We start from the raw sequence: 19013 nt of genomic DNA on the forward strand, positions 1-19013 counted from the left end.
GGTATGTGGTCGGGCAGCCGTGAGAAAGTCGTCTCAAATCTGCCCTAAAAGCCCCATATATATAGGAGGAGGGAGGGGGACCTTGCCTTGGGGTCCAAGGGATCCCCAAGGGGTCGGCCGAGCCAGGGGGGAGGACTCTCCCCCCCCCCCCCAAACCGAGTCCTACTTGGTTTGGTGGGAGGGAGTCCTTCCCCCTTCCCACTTCTTCCTTTTTTTTCTTTCCTTTGATTTTTTCTCTCTTGGCGCATAGGGGATTGGTGGGCTGTCCCACCAGCCCACTAAGGGCTGGTGTGACCCCCCAAATGCCTATGGGCTTCCCCGGAGTGAGTTGCCCCCCTCCGGTGAACTCCCGGAACCCATTCGTCATTCCCGGTACATTCCCGGTAACTTCGAAAACCTTCCGGTAATCAAATGAGGTCATCCTATATATCAATCTTCGTTTCCGGACCATTCCGGAAACCCTCATGACGTCCGTGATCTCATCCGGGACTCCGAACAACATTTGGTAACCAACCATATAACTCAAATACGCATAAAACAACGTCGAACCTTAAGTGTGCAGACCCTGCGGGTTCGAGAACTATGTAGACATGACCCGAGAGACTCCTCGGTCAATATCCAACAGCGGGACCTGGATGCCCATATTGGATCCTACATATTCTACGAAGATCTTATCGTTTGAACCTCAGTGCCAAGGATTCGTATAATCCCGTATGTCATTCCCTTTGTCCTTCGGTATGTTACTTGCCCGAGATTCGATCGTCAGTATCCGTATACCTATTTCAATCTCGTTTACTGGCAAGTCTCTTTACTCGTTCCGTAATACAAGATCCCGCAACTTACACTAAGTTACATTGCTTGCAAGGCTTATGTGTGATGTTGTATTACCGAGTGGGCCCCGAGATACCTCTCCGTCACACGGAGTGACAAATGCCAGTCTTGATCCATACTAACTCAACCAACACCTTCGGAGATACCTGTAGAGCATCTTTATAGTCACCCAGTTACGTTGCAACGTTTGATACACACAAAGCATTCCTCCGGTGTCAGTGAGTTATATGATCTCATGGTCATAGGAATAAATACTTGACACGCAGAAAACAGTAGCAACAAAATGACATGATCAACATGCTACGTCTATTAGTTTGGGTCTAGTCCATCACGTGATTCTCCCAATGACGTGATCCAGTTATCAAGCAACAACACTTTGTTCATAATCAGAAGACACTGACTATCATTGATCAACTGGCTAGCCAACTAGAGGCATGCTAGGGACGGTGTTTTTGTCTATGTATCCACACATGTAAATGAGTCTTCATTCAATACAATTATAGCATGGATAATAAACTATTATCTTGATACAAGAATTATAATAATAACTATATTTATTATTGCCTCTAGGGCATAATTCCAACAAGTTCAACTCGTGGAGCGTTGTGAAGCAAATCACTCGGAAGGACTGCCTCTGCTCCGTAAACGAGGAAGAACGGGGATCGCCGTGTAGATCTATTTGGGGTTGTGCGGAGACCCCACAACACCGAAGGCAGCTTGGAGACCCGTGCGCCGGCAGCATGTCCCACTTCTCGCAGGAGTCGGGGCTTCAAACCTTGTAGAATAAGTCCATTCGCCCGCTCTGCTTGCCCGTTTGTTTGGGGATGGGCCACAGATGCAAAATCCACTCGGATACCTTGGCCTGTACAGAAACCTTTGAATTTGTCCGAGTCAAAGTTTGTGCCATTGTCGGTGATTATGCTGTGCGGCACCCCGAACCTGGAAATGATGTCCCTGAGAAACTTGATGGCCGTAAGGGCGTCGAGCTTCTTGATGGGCTTGGCTTCGATCCACTTTGTGAACTTGTCGACTGCCACCAACAGATGTGTGAATCCCCCTTGGCCTGTCCTGAATGGACCGAATGTATCTAATCCCCATACTTCAAACAGCCAAACAAGAGGGATTGTCTTCAACGCGGATGTTGGCTTGTGGGACTTGTTAGAGTAGAACTGACAGCCTTCGCATCGGTCGACCATATCCTTTGCCGTTTCGTTCGCCTGCAACCAGAAGAAACCGGCTCTGAATGCTTTGGCGACGATTGCCCTTGAGGAGGCATGATGACCGCAGGTTCCCGAGTGAATTTCTTCTAGGATTAATTGTCCCTCTTCAGGGGAGATGCATCGTTGGAGAACGCCTGAAACGCTTTCCTTGTACAACTGGCCATCAATGACAGTGAACGACTTTGACCTGCGGACGATCTGTCTGGCTTGGACTTCGTCTTCTGGTAATTCTTGCCTCAAGATGTATGCAATGAACGGCATAGTCCAATCGGGACTGATAGCAAGGATCTCCATGATCAAATCAACCACAGCAGGGACTTCGACTTCAGTCGGATCTGTCGAGCTCTTTGGTTGTACCGGTTCTTCTGTGAAAGGATCTTCTTTAACTGAGGGGAGGTGAAGGTGCTCGAGGCAGACGTCACTCGGGACTGGTCTCCGAGTGGATCCAAGTTTTGCCAATTCATCAGCTGCTTGGTTTTTCAGCCGCGGAACATGGTGGAGTTCGAGACCTTCAAACTTTTTCTCGAGCTTCCTCACTGCATTGCAGTATGTGGTCATGGTGGGATTCCTCACGTCCCATTCCTTCATCACTTGATTAACTACCAAATCTGAATCGCCGTAGACCATCAGGCGACGGACGCCGAGTGCGATGGCCATGCGCAATCCATAAAGGAGAGCCTCATACTCTGCCTCATTGTTGGAGGAATCGAAATGTATCTGCAACACATACTTGAGTTTGTCGCCCTTTGGCGATATGATCACAACGCCAGCGCCGGAGCCATTCAACATCTTGGACCCATCGAAGAACATTGTCCAATGAGCTGAGTAGATGTGGGTCGGTTGCTGTCATTCTACCCATTCTGCTATGAAGTCAGCCAACGCTTGAGACTTTATAGCTTTCTTGGCCTCGAACTTGATATCGCAGTATAACATCTCCATCGCCCACTTCGCCACTCGGCCCGATGCGTCCCGATTGTGGAGGATTTCCAACAACGGAGCATCAGAAACGACAGACACCGAGTGGTCTTGGAAATAATGAGCCACCTTCTTCACAGTCATGTAAATCCCGTAGATAAGTTTTTGATAGTGGGGATACCTCTGCTTAGAAGGAGTCAGGACTTCGGAGACATAATACACTGGCCGCTGAACCTTGTATGCTTTGCCTCCTTCTTCGCGTTCGACTGTGAGAATAGTGCTAACGACTTGATTTGTAGCCGCGATGTACAGAAGAAGGGGTTCTTTACTGAGCGGAGCAGTAAGAACCGGATGGGTGGAAAGTAGAACTTTGAGGTCGTTGAATGCGATTTGGGCTTCGTCTGTCCACTCGAAAGTATCTGATTTCTTCATGAGTCGGTACAGAGGAAGTGCCTTCTCGCCGAGTCGACTGATAAACCTGCTCAAAGCCGATAGGCAACCTGTGAGCCTCTGAACATCGTGTATTCTGACGGGCCGCTCCATTCGGACGATGGTCCCGATCTTTTCGGGGTTGACGTCGATCCCTCGTTCGGAAACGAAGAAACCGAGTAACTTTCCGCTGGGAACACCGAATGAACACTTGGCTGGGTTGAGCTTGATATCGTACCTACGAAGGTTGGCGAATGTTTCTGCCAAGTCAGTCAGCAGGTCGGAACCTTTGCGTGACTTGACTACGATATCATCCATACACGCCTCCACATTTCGACCGATCTGGTCAAGGAGACATTTTTGGATCATGCGCACAAAGGTTGCTCCTGCATTCTTCAAACCAAATGGCATAGTGATGTAGCAGAAGCACCCGAATGGGGTGATGAAGGCTGTTTTTAATTCATCGGGGCCATACAGATGGATCTGATGATAGCCCGAGTAGGCATCAAGGAATGACAAACACTCGCAACCCGCAGTCGAATCGACAATTTGATCCATGCGGAGGAGCGGGAAATGGTCTTTCGGGCAGACCTTATTGAGATGCTTGAAGTCGATGCACATTCGGAGGGACTTGTCCTTCTTGGGCACCATGACAACATTGGCGAGCCACTCGGAGTGGTGTACCTCGCGAATGAAGTTGGCTGCCAAAAGCTTAGCCACCTCTTCTCCGATTGCCTTCCTCTTGTGCGCGGCGGACCGACGCGGGCGTTCTCGGACAGGCCGAGCAGTAGGATCCACATGCAGTCGGTGCTCAGCCAATTCCCTGGGTACACCTGGCATGTCAGCGGGCTTTCATGCAAAAATGTCCCAGTTCTCACGGAGGAATTGGATGAGCTCGGCTTCCTATTTAGGATCGAGGGTGGTGGAGATGTTCGTCGGAGCAGCGGTGTTGTCCGTCGGGTGGATGCTGACCTTCTTCGTCTCTCCCGCCGACTGGAATGCGGACTCCAAAGCTGGCCTCTTCGAACACATCAAGTCAGCGGGGTCGACTGTCTTCTTATACTCGTCGAGCTCGAGGACATCCATCTGTTGATCGGCGATCCTCGATCCCTGCTGCAGACACTCCTCGGCCCGCTGCCGATTGCCTGTGATAGTGATCACAACTTTTGGGCCTGGCATCTTCAGCTTCAGGTACACGTAACATGGATGGGCCATGAAACGCGCATACGCCGGGTGGCCCAGAATCGCGTGGTACGCACTCTGGAAATCCACCACCTCGAACGTCAGTTTCTCCTTGCGGGAGTTCTTGTCGGAGCCGAAGACGACGTCCAACGCGATCTGGCCGAGTGACTTGGCCTTTCGTCCAGGGACGACCCCATGGAACTGCATGCTGCTCTCGCTAAGTTTGGACATCGGAATGCCCATCCCCTTGAGAGTGTCAGCGTACATGATGTTCAAGCCGCTGCCGCCGTCCATGAGGACTTTGCGCAGTCGGACTCCTTCCACCACCGGGTCGACGACCAGGGCCTGCCTCCCTGGGGTGGGTAGGTGTGCTGGATGATCCGACTGGTCAAAGGTGATCGCAGTCTGAGACCATTTGAGGAACGTGGGGTTGGTCGGGGTGGCCATGTTCACCTCCCTGTTCACCAACTTCAGTCGACTCTTGCTTTCAACGTCAGCAAAAATCATCAGCGTGGCATGGACTTGGGGGAACGGATCCTCCTTATCCTCCTCATACTGTTCATTGTCCTTTTCACTCGGCTGCCCTTCACCGAACCCCTAGATCAGGAGGCGACATTGCCGAGTGGTATGCTTCGGAAATATGGTGTTGCCCTCTTCATCCATCTTTGTGTGGATTGGACATGGCTGGTCCAGGATGTGGTTTCCGAACTGCTTCTTCTTGGGGGTGAACTGAGCCTTCCCCTTGCCTTTGAACTTGGCATTGGTAACGGCTGCGGCCTCTGCCTGCGGAGTGGATGGAGCTTTCTGCTTCTGCTTCCGAGTGTTGTTCCCATCTCCATCGGCGACTGCTTTGTGCTTGCCGCTATGAATGCGATCCTCTTCTTCGCCATTTGCATAGCGCGCCGCTATCTCCATCATCTTGCTCATGGAGATGTCGCCCGTTCGACCGAACTTCAGGTACATATCTCTGTACCGCACGCCTGCCTTGAAGGCGCAGACTGCTTGGTGCTCTGTGACGTTCTCCACCGTGTGGTAGAGGGTTGTCCAACGCTGAATGAAATCGCGCAGGGGCTCATTCTGCTTCTGGACACAGTGCTGGAGCTTCACGAGACCAGCAGGGCGTTTGCACGTCCCCTCGAAGGTCCTGATGAAGACTCGGGCCAGATCTGCCCAGTTGTAGATGCTTGAAGGAGCCAACTGGTTCAGCCATGCTCGTGCCGAGCCGTCGAGCATCAGGGGGAGATGTTTCATGGCGACCTGGTCGTCTCCACCGCCGATCTGGACTGCCACTCGGTAGTCCTCCAGCCACGTTTCTGGCTTGGATTCTCTTGTAAACTTGCTGATTCCCGTCGCCAATCGGAAGTTGGGAGGGATGTCAGCCGAACGGATGGCTCGACTGAAACACTCGGGGCCAGAGACGATGGCCCTGCTTCCACTCGGACGGTCTATATCGTGTCCATCGCGGTGGGCCCGGCCCCTGTCGACCCTCCTTTGGGCGATATATCCTCTTGCGTCAGGTCTTGGATCATAAGTGTCACCGACCGAACGCCGATCATCATGATGTCGGGGCCCGTAGGGCCCACCCCGCGGAGGGGTGCGTGAATGGCGACGATCTTCGGGATTCATGGAACGGCTGCCTCCCCTATGTCGCTGATGAGAACAGGGGCTGTGAACTGATCGATGCGTGTTCGCGCGAACAGAACTGTTGTGGATCCTGTTGTGCGACTGGGAGACCGCCGAATTTTGCTGTTGCGCCGTGTGCAGCAGGGCACGGATCTGCTCGATCCCTCTGCCAGCCTTTGAATCAGTCGGCTGGAGGGAATCGGCTATCTTGGCGGCGGCAGCCAGGTTGAGGACGGGTGTGCGGAAAACCTCCACGTTGCTGTGACGAGTGCGCCGACTGGGAGAACGGCGGGGCTGACGGCGAGCGCCGGAGGTTTCGCCGACCTCGTGCGCGTTCCGGCCGGTTTGGTGGGGCTTTCATGGGAGTTGGCCATGTGCACTTCGGCTGCGGGCCCGCGACCCACGTACTCGGAAGGAAATTCAGTCGGAACTGAGTCCCAGCGCTGGGACGGTGGCGCGACTACAACCGACTCGAGGACCGCCACTTGTGAAGACGTGCTCTGGCGCGCATGGGCGTGTTGCACCCAACGCTGGATCCGCGGACGGCGAGACCGCTTGTTGCGGCGCGTGACGGGGGCGAAGGTCGACACCGGAGCCGACTGCTGGAGAAGAAGGATGTCGTGGGCGCAGGCACGGAAATGCGTAGCCCCGTGACTGGGGAGCGCTTCGACATCGAGAGGGGCATCCCGAAGCCATGTCGAATCGTCGACGATGAAGGAGAGAGCGCCGACGAGGATCTCGTGACCCATGCCCAAATCTCCGCCGGATGACATGATAAAAAGATGTAGTCGCAAACTCGCCGGAAGACGCTTAGACGCCTGCCCCACGGTGGGTGCCAACTGTCGTGGGTATAAGTCTAACATTAGATGTGTAGGGTACGAAAGGATGGGCAGAGCCTTAGCTACGGCGAGGTTGTATGAGTTCAGTCCCCTCTACGGTGGAGGTAAAAGCCCTACGTCTCAGTGCTCTTGGGAGCTTGATGTTGAGTGGAATACGGATTACAGTGAAATGCTAACCCCTGCACCAGTGGGGAAGGGCAACTTATATAGAGTGCGCTGCCCTTCACAACGGTTCGGTGCGTAGGGGTAGAGTAGTGGTGATTAAATGTCTACGTTACAGGTAACGTATGCCTTAAATGCTAATAAAGGTACATGAAAGCATATGACCGTTGCCCTCGAGGGGGGTTACGATGTACAGAGTGGAATCCAGTCGGTACGTTTGATACGCTCCGAATGCTCATTTCCGACTGGATGATGGAGGAATCGTCACCGACTGGATGAAGGGAAGTCCTTAATTCAGTCGGAACTGACTAAGGGCCTTGTCCCTTATGAAGGGTAGTCTTTGGGTAGGACCTATAGGGCAGGCCTGTGACGCTACCTAGGACTATAACCCCATAAGTCGTCATGATGGAATAAAACAAACACAGAGTGCTAGTAGCATGAACAAGATAAGCAGGTGAAGAACAAGTTGGCTGAAGAATTTGAGATGAGGAAATTGAGAAAGTCTTCACTCAAATTCTTCAAATAGTAATGATCAATTTCATCAACATGTAAATGAGGAAATACCAGGGTTGAGGAAATAGAACCAGGTACTCGGTGAAGACAGTGATTTGATGACCCAGGTCCAACTGTTGTGATAATCGTACATCTAGTTTGGAGCGGCTTGGTATTTAAACCAAAGGACACACGCTCCCATGACACACAGTCCTTACCGTATTCTCCTTGAGTTAAGGTCACACACACCTTGCACAACACTTGTGGTAAGTCTTCAGGGCAGACTTCCAAACCCTCGCAAATACATTCACCAGGCAATCCACAATTTACTGTCGGATGCTCTAGACCATTGACGCCTAAACGTCATGAAGATACACTGTCTTCATAGGTAACAAGCGTCGGTTCCACGCAGGAACAATTTCTTCAGTGATGCTCAATCACTTTTGGGTTTTGGTTTTGGTTTGGGTGTCTGGGTGTCTGGGTTTTTACTCACACATGATTTACTCTCAAAGTCCTCAAAGGATGGGATGCTCTAAAATGACAAGTGTCAAGTTCTCTCTCAAAGCAGCCGACCAGCTAGTGTTTGTCGGGGGGGCAGCTATTTATAGCCTTGGAGCAATCCCGACATGATATGACATAAATGCCCCCTAATTATATGAATGTTAAGTGGATAAGGTTTTAGGACAACTCGCGCAAAACACAACAACGGTCGGAATTTTTGAACTATGAAAATCCTCACATCTATCATCTTCATCACTTGTAGGCAATTTGCACTAGCATAAACCTAACTCCTCGGTCAGAACAATTTCCTCATATATCACAAGAACTACGTCTCTCTTACTAAAGAAATTGACTGAACTGCAAGAGATTTCCAAAGGATTTACTTGAAGGATTGGTGATGTGTAGGCTTTGAGATGAGCATCACTTGGAAACTTTTCCTTAGTATTACCTCGACCCCCTTTAACCATATGGTGTTCCTATGACTCAAAATAAAGGAAATGAAACTACGAAAACAAAAGTCTTCACGCTTCAAAGTCCTCGCATCAATATCTTCATGGACACACCAATTTCCCCCACTTTCAAAAACTTCAAGAAAGTATCAAAGTCTTCAGTTGAGGACATTCATTTTTAGGGGTCGATATTCTTCGAATATCTCAAACTCCTTAGCAACTTATAGAGCATGTGTACACTCACAAACATATTAGTCTCTTAACCTATAAGTCTTCAATACACCAAAATCACTAAGGGGCACTAGATGCACTTATATCATGTTTGTTAATTCATCGTTCCTTAATGACCATACATGTAAAATATTACATATTGGGTGGCATGTCACATCAAAAATTATATTTTTATCATTTACCTACTCGAGGACGAGCATGAATTAAGCTTGGGGATGCTTGATACGTCTCCAACGTATGTATAATTTTTTATTGTTCCATGCTATTATATTATCATCCTAGGATACTTTTTGGGTCATAGTTCACCAATTTATATTATTTTTGACCACTAACCTATTAACTCAGTGCCCAGTGCCACTTGTTTTCTGCGTGTTTTTTGTTTTTCAGGATTTCGGTACCAAACGAAGTCTCATTGCCATGAAACTTTTTATGATTTTTTTGGACCAAAATATGACGTGGAAGTTTCGGGAGGAGACCAGAAGCCACACATGATCCGATGAATTGTGGGTTTATGTTCATATTATTCATGAAAAGTATTTGAGACTTATCTGAAATTATTATGATTAATATTTCCATGATCATCATAGCTTCGTAATTCTCTCTGATATATCGAATTGCTTTGGCCAAGTAGTTTGGTATATCTTCAGTTAGAGGAGTGCGTTGTAGTGGGTTCAACCTGGCGAGTTTCTATATCCCACTGATAGAAAGGGACAAGTTGCGTCTTTATGTTGCTTCCACTAAGGATAAAATGATGCGGTTTATTCATATTGGTTGAGTTTACTTTGTCTACGTCATGTCATCGTTATCCAAGCATTACTCTATTTTACTTAATACTCTACATGCATGTTGGATAGCGGTCGATGGATGGAGTAATAGTAGTAGTTGCACGCATGGGTCGGCCTATTTGTTATGGATGTGATGCCTATATACACATGACCATTGCCGTGAAAATTGCATAACTATTTGTTGTTCTGTCAATTGCCCAACAGTAATTTGTTTACACACAATATGTTGCTTTCATGAGAGATGCCACTAGAGAACAATATGGCCCGGGGGTCTATTCACTTATATATTCAGAAAACTTATAATTTCCTCGCTAATATTATTTGTCTTTTCTTTTATTTTGCAAGTTACAATTATGTACTCACCTTAGTTTCTTGCAAATAATGAGATCAAGGGGATTGACAACCCTCTTGCCCGCGTTGAGTGCAAGTTCTTTGCTCTTTTGTGTGCAGGCGCTGAAGACAGTTGAGGATTTATATTCCTATTGGTTCGATAAACCTTGGTTTCTTAATCGAGGGAAATACTTACCCGCATTATGATGCGACTACCCATTCCACTTCACAGAAAACCCAACGCAGATCACAAGTATCACACCCAAAATTACAATTTCATCTCAGTTTTAAACCATGAGCTCTCGCATCTCTGCAAATCAATGCTTCCCTCTATGAACGACTTTCTATTTAGTTTCATATTACTTTCTTTTATTTGAGTCATCATCTTCTGACCAAAAGCACTAGACCGGAGAGCATTACTGTCATTCTTATGCATTAAGTCTAAATAATGTTGTATGTGAGCATGATTGGATCTTTTCTACTCTAAATTACAATGTTTAGTTGCTCCTTGAACCTGAGAGGTGCTCTGCATTTATGTTTTGCGGTCTCATAAAGGGCTAGCAAGATACCATTTCATCATATTACATCATGATTGTTTTGAAAAACTGTTGGCATGTGAGATATTTTATTATTGCTTGCTAGTTGGTTATGTTATTGCGATGAGTGAATATAATGTTTAATTGTTATCATGGATATGGTTATTTATGATTTATGCTAAAAACATGAACACTAGCTAAGTATGTATACAACAAGAAGAACAAAAGAGTTTGTAAAAGTTCTCTTTATCGCTTCGAGTTTATCAACTGAATTGCTTGAGGACAAGCAATGAGTTAAGCTTGGGGGAGATGATATGTCCCAAGCGTATCTACTTTTCCCAACACTTTTCCTCTTGTTTTCGACTCTAATTTGTATGATTTGAATGAAACTAATCCGGAATGATGTTGTTTTCAGTAGAACTATCATGGTGTTATTTTTGTGCAGAAATAAAAATTTCTCGGAATGGGACAAAACTTTTTGGAGATATTTTTATGGAAAATGTAAAACTAATGGAGCGAAGACCCACCAGAGAGGGACACCTATTGGTGCCAAGCCAACAGGGCGTGACCACCGCCTCGGCGTGCCGTGTTGGCTTTGGGCCAGCTCATAGCTCCGTCGACCCTAATTCGAGTCCTATAAATTCCTAATTGCTGAAAAAATAAGAGAGCAGTTTTCATCCCATTTTATGAGACGGAGCCACCACCACCTCCTATTCTTCCTCGGGTGAGGGGAATTCATCACCATCGTCCTCCCCAACCCTTCTCCATCAACACCATCATGATGCTCACACATGGAGTGAGTAATTACTTTATAGTATTGTTGGACGGTGATGGGATTGGATGAGATTGATCATGTAATCAAGTTATTTTGATAGGTCTTGATCCCTAGTATCCACTATGTTCTGAGATTTATGTTGCTACGACTTTGATATGCTTAATGCTTGTCACTAGGGTCCAAGTGACATGATTTCAGATCTGAACCAATTATGTTTGTATGAATATGAGAGTTTTTTCGATCCTATCTTGCAAGTTATATGCACCTATTACGTGTAATGATCCGCATACCCCAAGGTGAAAATAATTGGGATACTTTCCGGTGATTGTCATAATTTGAGGAGTTCATATATTCATTATGTGTTAATAATTTGTCCCGGTTATCTACTAAAAGGAGGCCCTAATATCCCTTAGCTTCCTTCTGTACCCCGCTGCCATGGAAGGGTAGGACAAAACATGCCATGGAAGTTCTTATTATAAGCACATATGACTATATACGAACTACATGCCTACATCACATTGATGAACTGAAGCTACTTCTGTGTCGCTCTAGTGTGTAACTATTACATAATGAATGTCATCTAATTCATTATCCATCACCAATCCATATGCATACGCTTTTCATATAATGAATCTTGTTAAGTTACTATTGCTGCTACTATTGTTACAATCACTACAAAATTGTTGCTCTTACCATTACCATTACTAGTACTATTTTGCCGTGCTACTGAAACTTTTGCTACACAGAGATATCCTAGGTGTGGTTGAATTGACAACTCAGTCGCTAAGACCAATAAACATTCTCTTTCTCCCCTTGTGTCGAGTCAATAAATTATGGTGTAATACTACCCATGAAGACTGTTGTGATCCCCTGTACTCATGCGTTATCACCAAACTTGCATGTTATAAATTGAGTTTATATCGTTTGTAATCAATTGTAATAACACAAATTGTTAACATGTGATTTTCTCCTTAGACCATGAGAGTATCATAGTCATTTCTTAATGTATGGTCGACTCTTGGGTTGCTCAGACATCACGTGTAACACGCTGATCATAACGACAATTTATAGGCTCATCGAAAAGTTTGACAAGTGACTAGATAGCTCGAGAGTGGAATTTACTACTCTCATGATGGAGATATATTGTTTGCACCCTCTCGGTGTGACAACATCCATCGTCGCCTGGCTAGACATAGGTGACTACATCATAGAGATGTCGGAACCCGACAACGAGAAAGAAGAACAAATCTGGTAACGAGAATAATGGTACAGTGAGCATTGGATGGCTCAGGAGGATACCGATACATCCCGGGTGTTGTGAAGTATGACTAACTTAAGGGAACATTACATGATAACCAAAATTTCACTGAAATATCAGTTGTGTACTCATTGATCAAAAAGGTATCATTCATCTCTATGAGTTACCAAACCTACAAGGTCACAAACTTAAGGTAATCACGATCTAATGAGTTTTTAGTAGGACCGGAGTGATGAGAAAATATTTGTGTATTTCTCATAAATATTTGGAATATTTTCAAGAGGGTCCGAAAGTGTTTAAGGGCCACTAAAAGGGTTTCATAGAGTATCGGGTAATACCGGATATTACCGATAAATAATATATAGGTGGGAAATATTTTCGGGGCCTTTAAATTATATATAAAAGAGTCTACTATTTTTTAGAAGAATTTTATATTAAATTTAATACCAACGGGCCTTAAAAGGCCAAACGATGGAAGTAGCATTGGGCCAACTCCGCCTCCCAAGGCCAGCACCACAAAGAGGGAATTACCCTCCTTAGTGTCTACCCTCTCCCTCCCCGCCAACATATATAGTAGGATTTTTTGCTCTATGGAGACACACAAGTTTGGAGCCTCCTCTAGTTCCCTCTAGTTCTTATTCTAGTTGATCCTAGTTGATTTAATTAGATGAAGACCTAGATCCTCTAATTCTCATAATTAGAACCCCACTATGGTTCTAATCTCCTCCCTCTAATTCTTCGGTGATAATTAGATCTAGATAGCAAAGCACTCTCAGAAAATGAAGGTTGCACGCTTGCAACCAAGTAGAGAGGTCGTGTTTTTCGTCTTCGGATCGAGGACTAATCGTGGGCGGTTCGCGGGATCATTCATCGACGGTTCGAGGGACTCTAAGTACGATCTACACCTACACGTTCTTCTTTCGCTGCAACTCAGCAACGATAATGATCGTGATCCCGACCCATAATGCATCTTTGTATGTGCGTAGGTGCAATTTTTGTTTGCTTTCTACTATGTTTCCCAACACGAGCCTCCTCTTAGCTTATTGGACAAGCTAGGGTGAGGGAGTTGAAGGGGAACCCCCGCCCTCCTTGGCTGACACGCAAGGGAGGGAGGCTCCCTCCCCTCCCCGAACACCTATATATACACGAGGGGAGGGGGCTAGAGACACGCAAATACCTTGATCCCGGGTGCCCCATTCTCTCTCTGGTTTTATCTATGCTAGTTCTTGTTGTAGTTTTCTCCAATCCTCAAAATAGAGAAGCCTCATAACGTTCTCTTCTCCCTCCTCAAGTTATTTGGAGATGCGAAGCTCCGGACGACAAATGCCAGTCGTATCATGAAGCTCATATGCGTGCAATCCGTAGTGAGGTTGTCCTTTTGGTATTCCGTTTGAGGGTCATTCGTGAATGGTTTGAGGGACTTCATCAATGATATGCACTAACTCTTCTTCCGCTATAATTCAAAGTTGTTGATGATCTGATATAACCTCGTATGCATATTCATAGTGATCTGGGAGTTTGATCCATAGGAAGAAATATTTTTGTTTTCAACTATGTTTCGAGGAGCTACTAACCGAGAGATATATCCGCACAAAAGAAAATTACAATGAAAACCCGTTTTTTAACCTCAAAACATTATTTTTATGTAGTTTATTTTGTTTTCCCCATGATTTAGTTTCCATCGGATCTTATCTTCTACCAACCTACCTTGGCATGACTCTTATTGCGTTGAACTATTTTCCATGATTAGACGTGGAGGGGCGGAGCATAGTGTCGTCTTAAAACTATTGATTCTGCTTTCCTTTAGTTCGAATCCAATACTACTGACTAGAACTCAGCTTAAAATATGAAGGGATAGAGCATATTGACATTTTAGAATTAAATGTTCTGATTTACTCTGTTCTGATTGGAGAGTAGAACTTGGACACAGATTTTTGGCACTGGGATGTGAGAGGCCTGCCTTGGTTATGAATTGCTCGAGTAGTAGCATGAGGCGATATAAAATTGGCGTTCTCTCTACACGTAACATCTTATTCCTCCTCATCGTTCCCCTTCCACCGCTTTGAGTTCTTCATCTCGGAAATCTAATTATGTCGGCGAGCATGCAAGGATTGTTTTATTGCGTTGAAAACATAGGCGTCGCCCCATGCCGTGGAAGGAACCATCCACGTGTTTGTTCATAGATGAGAGCTTACGCGAGTTGTGCCTCATTTCTTGACCATGCCTCCTCTTCTCGGCTATAAAAGATGTTGCACTCCCGATTACTACTCCCAATCTCTCTTCATCCTCCCGCTTCATTGTTGCTTCAGTGTTCCACCATGGCCTCGGGCCACTCCATCTATCTTCAACACCTATATCATCAACCTCTTGCCGCATTGCTGCCCAAGTGCTCCACCATGGCATCATGCCGCTCTAGTGCTTGCCCTCATGCATTTCCCAAGCCATTTCCTCTGCTTTTTTCCATGTTGCATGTGCAACTACTCGATCTTCTGACGTTGTGTGCAATACTTTGTGCGCTACTACTATTTATGTTAGTCGTGGTGTGGGGCATCACACCCTCAAAAACATTTATCAGTGACATGGAGGCACCACACCACCAATGATATTTTTGGCATGCACGACTAGGCATTCCTTTTGTAGTGCCAGAAACTTGAACTAATGTTGTCGATCAAAATATAGGCGAATAAATAGGCAGGCGGAAAGGTGGGTGGAGTAGGAGAACGATGAACGACAAGCTAGGTGGAGGCAGAGAGGTAGGGAACTTCGACGACATAGGTAGGTGGAGAGCGGCAGAAGCACTATTTGTGGAATCCTATTCAACAAACTAAGGTATGAAATGAGAGGTTATGCTGAAGGATATGGTGGTAATTCAAGTGTAGAAAATAGAAAAATTACATGCAATGGGGGGCAAAAGGATAGCACTTGACTAGAAAGTTTGGGAAGCAACATTTAGGTTATTTTTTCTCCACCAATAAGAATTGAGATGAGCTTGAGAAGGTTTGTGTTTCTTTTTGCTACTGCTACATTTTATATCAAAATAGCTGCCCCAGTACTCTATTTCTCTCAACATGTAAGTACGATAATGCATAGAAAAAATTCCAGCACAATATACATCCATGCACGAGGAAAAAACCAACCTTAACATGCTATGCTTGAAAAAAGGTCCATCTCAACATGCAAACATGCATAAATTTCCTTTCTATTATGTTATATATATTTAATAAACATTTTATAACCATACAATAATGCCACACAATAAATTATATTTATTTAATTTTAATTATCTTACTATTACTTCAAATATTTATGTTCCATACAAAAACATATATATTTTTGCAGTAACGTGTGATATCTCATCTAGTTTTGAAGTAGAAACTACAAAAAGAAGCTGAAAAATACTGGACATTGTGCAACTAGAGGGCGTCCCGCTTCTCGTGACCAACACTGCCGTCCTAAGCTGCTAACGTGGGGCTAGACAGGGAAAACTCAGTTTTTTTAAGAAAAACTTTAAAACATACACCCTCTGTGCTTTTACGTAGTTTTATTTTGTTGTCACTGTAATTTAGTTTTCATGGGATATTCTCTCCTATCGAGCAGCCGTGGCATGTGTGTTAATGGGTTGAAGTTTTTTTTCCCATGATTAGAGTCGTTGAGAGACGGAGCATAGGGTCATCTTATGATTACAGATTCTGTCTTCTTGTGTTCTAATCATAGAGTAGAACTTAGCTTAGGAACATGGAGGGACAGAGTATATTGACATCTATAATTACAGTTTCCGCCAGCCGTGTCAAGTTTTTTGTGGTTGAACAACCCCAGCAGAACTCAAGTTTCAAACCTGATGTTGATTCTCGCATTTTTTATATTTATTTTAAATTTTTCGATGATGTTTGTTTAATAAGAACCACGAGACATCTATAATGACTTTGTTAATCTTAAAATATTGTATCTCATACGGTTGTGCATACGTTTGTTGAAAGAGATAAGTGTATGTGTAAGCATCTGTAACTGTCTTTTTTCTTTTTGGCAGATTCTGCTTTCTCCTGTTCTAATTAGAGAACATAACTTAGCTTACATTCCACACCGTACGTAGATGTAATGCCTGGAGCTACATACATATTCACACAACACAACCATGAAACGCACATAGCTTCATCGGGAAAAAAAAGGGAAAAAAGAAGAAGAAGAAACGCACACAGCTTTTCGAGTTTGCACTATGTACAATAATTACATGGAATCGGAAAGTAACTGGCGCATACACCACCCATCGATTCTCAAACCGACACACTAACTTCTCAGTCGTTCACTGTTCATTGCTGCTGCTACATGATGGAGCAGCTGTTGGGGTCATCCGAGTAGCCCTGGTGCACCGCCGTGTGCATGTTCGCCGCCGGCTGCTGCGGGTAGTAGTAACCCTGCTGCTGGTACTGCGTCGGGTAGCCGCCGCCGCCGTAGCTGTAGTAGTCTCGCCCGCTCGTCGTCGAAGCGTACGAGCCGGCGTTGCGGTAGTGGTCGCGACCGCCCCCGGCGTGCTGCTGCGACGGGTAGCTCCCCGTGTAGTACATGTCGCGCGCGGTCACGTGCTTGTACGGGCTCGGGCTCGGGTGGTAGCGGTACGGGTGGTAGTCGCCGGCGAAATCGTCGTCGTCGACGGTGCGCAGCTCCACCACCTCCGCGTGGCCCACCTTCCGGCGCAGCTTCTCGGTGAGGCGGTTGGAGTCGACGCCGGCGCCGATGACCAGCAGCAGGTTCTTGTCCTCGCCGGCGATCGTGACAGACTCCACCCCTGCTCGGTTCACGCAAAACTTAGTCAACGTGCATCCATGCATCATGAACAGTGACTAGATTTAAGCTAACTATAAACAACCATATGCAACTTGCGAGTTCGTGATAAGCCTTGAGGACAGAGAGGCTACGGTAAGGGAGGGGGCGGAGCAAGGAATTTACCGGTGACCGCAGCAGCCACCTTGATAGCTTTGGAGTGGCCCTTCTCAGAGCTGATCTGGATCCTGATGACCATCTCCGTCTGCAATGGGTTCAATCAATCCATGAAACTGGTTCTAATAACTGACAGCAGGAAGAAGAATAACTACGACGCTCATCATGAACAAATCATGGACAACAAATAGAAGAATTTTGCTAAGAACAGAGCTTAACCAGGTGGTGGCACTAAGATCTTACCCTCATCCTGCCGGTCGGTACGTAGTCCTCCGGTGAGAAAAGTAGAACTTAGTAGTATTAAGCAAGAACCAGCCCTACCAGCCCTTTGCAACTTGCTAAGCTAGCTTATGCTGTGATGCAGGAGGCTTGTACCTTGTGTGATAAGACAGTAGTGACTTTATATACACGCACAGACAGACCCTGATTATTATTATCTTTGGCGGGCAAACCAACCTTGATTGAAAGGCAATTAGCAAGATAACCACCCCGCATTGACTTCGCCGGCCAAGTCGTCGGGGCCCCGAAGCATATCGCAACACCCTTTTTTTTCCTTTTCAGAAAATATCCATACGCTTTGTAGGTCGAGAGCGACGCCAACGGATTATTTAGGGAGACCTTGCGTCCCTGACTCGACATGTCGACATGTCCTAGCGACTTACTGACTTCGGCTACTACCGTAGATAACTCGTGTACCCACGCAAGCGAATGCCACTTGCTCGCATGATAGCATCACATCCACGCGTGAACGGTGGGTTAGGACGCGTCATTCCCCCCCAAAAAAACAGAAAAGAACGGAAAGTTTTGGCCGGGTACGACTTACGTGCCTCCGATACTGTTTTTATAGTCGTGAAAGAGCTATCGGGGGCGGTTATAGTAACTAGTGAGTGTAATGGAGGGCTGGGATTGGGCAGTGCTGCCATGTGTGACAGTGAGATGGGGATCGGTGGCCAGGGTGAGCTGGAGAGTGGAGACTGGGCCGGCTGAGGTTGACACATGGTAGCTCTAGGTGAATGGGACACGATCAATCTATCTTTAATTTCGGGGCATGTGATATAGGCGACGTGGTGAGGCTAGCTACCTTGCGTACACCGTAATTCGACGATGTTCAAAATATAGCTCTGTTAAGAAGGGACGTGGCAAGAGGTGTTGCAAAGTTACCTCCGTTTTCTTAGATGATTAGGGAGGCGAAATTCCTTGGTTCCACTAAAAACGAAACAAGACTTACAAGATCCATAACAGATGTTATTCAGCCGAAATGTAAAAGTAACTAAGGCAACACAAGGTTACAAGGAAAGTTAAAGCTACAAAAGATAAAACTCTTAAGCGGGTGGTATATTGAAAAAAATATGTTTCTAACAGGACCAAGGAAATCCAAATCAAGTTTCTTATCCATGCCATTCCGGTCTATGCCATGGGTATTTTTAAGTTCCCCGTGTCACTCTATGATGATTTATTCCAGATCATCAGAAATTATTGGTGGAAAATGAGGAGAATAGAAGGAGAACTCACTCGCTCCC

General features: G+C 46.0%; 1 protein-coding gene across 1 annotated transcript; it reads right to left on the reverse strand.

The window, feature by feature from the left end:
* Positions 1–16607: 16607 nt before the first annotated feature.
* Positions 16608–17882, reverse strand: LOC123430396 (disease resistance protein RGA5-like). Its single transcript, XM_045114265.1, has 3 exons — positions 17737–17882; positions 17503–17581; positions 16608–17341 (listed from the first exon to the last, which is right to left on the reverse strand). Exons 1-3 carry the CDS (start codon positions 17740–17742, stop codon positions 16878–16880), a joined length of 549 nt encoding a protein of 182 aa, XP_044970200.1. The 5' UTR covers positions 17743–17882; the 3' UTR covers positions 16608–16877.
* Between the last annotated feature and the right edge of the window lie 1131 nt (positions 17883–19013).

Source organism: Hordeum vulgare, chromosome 2H (assembly GCF_904849725.1).
Source record: "Hordeum vulgare subsp. vulgare chromosome 2H, MorexV3_pseudomolecules_assembly, whole genome shotgun sequence".
Taxonomy (NCBI): Eukaryota; Viridiplantae; Streptophyta; class Magnoliopsida; order Poales; family Poaceae; genus Hordeum; species Hordeum vulgare.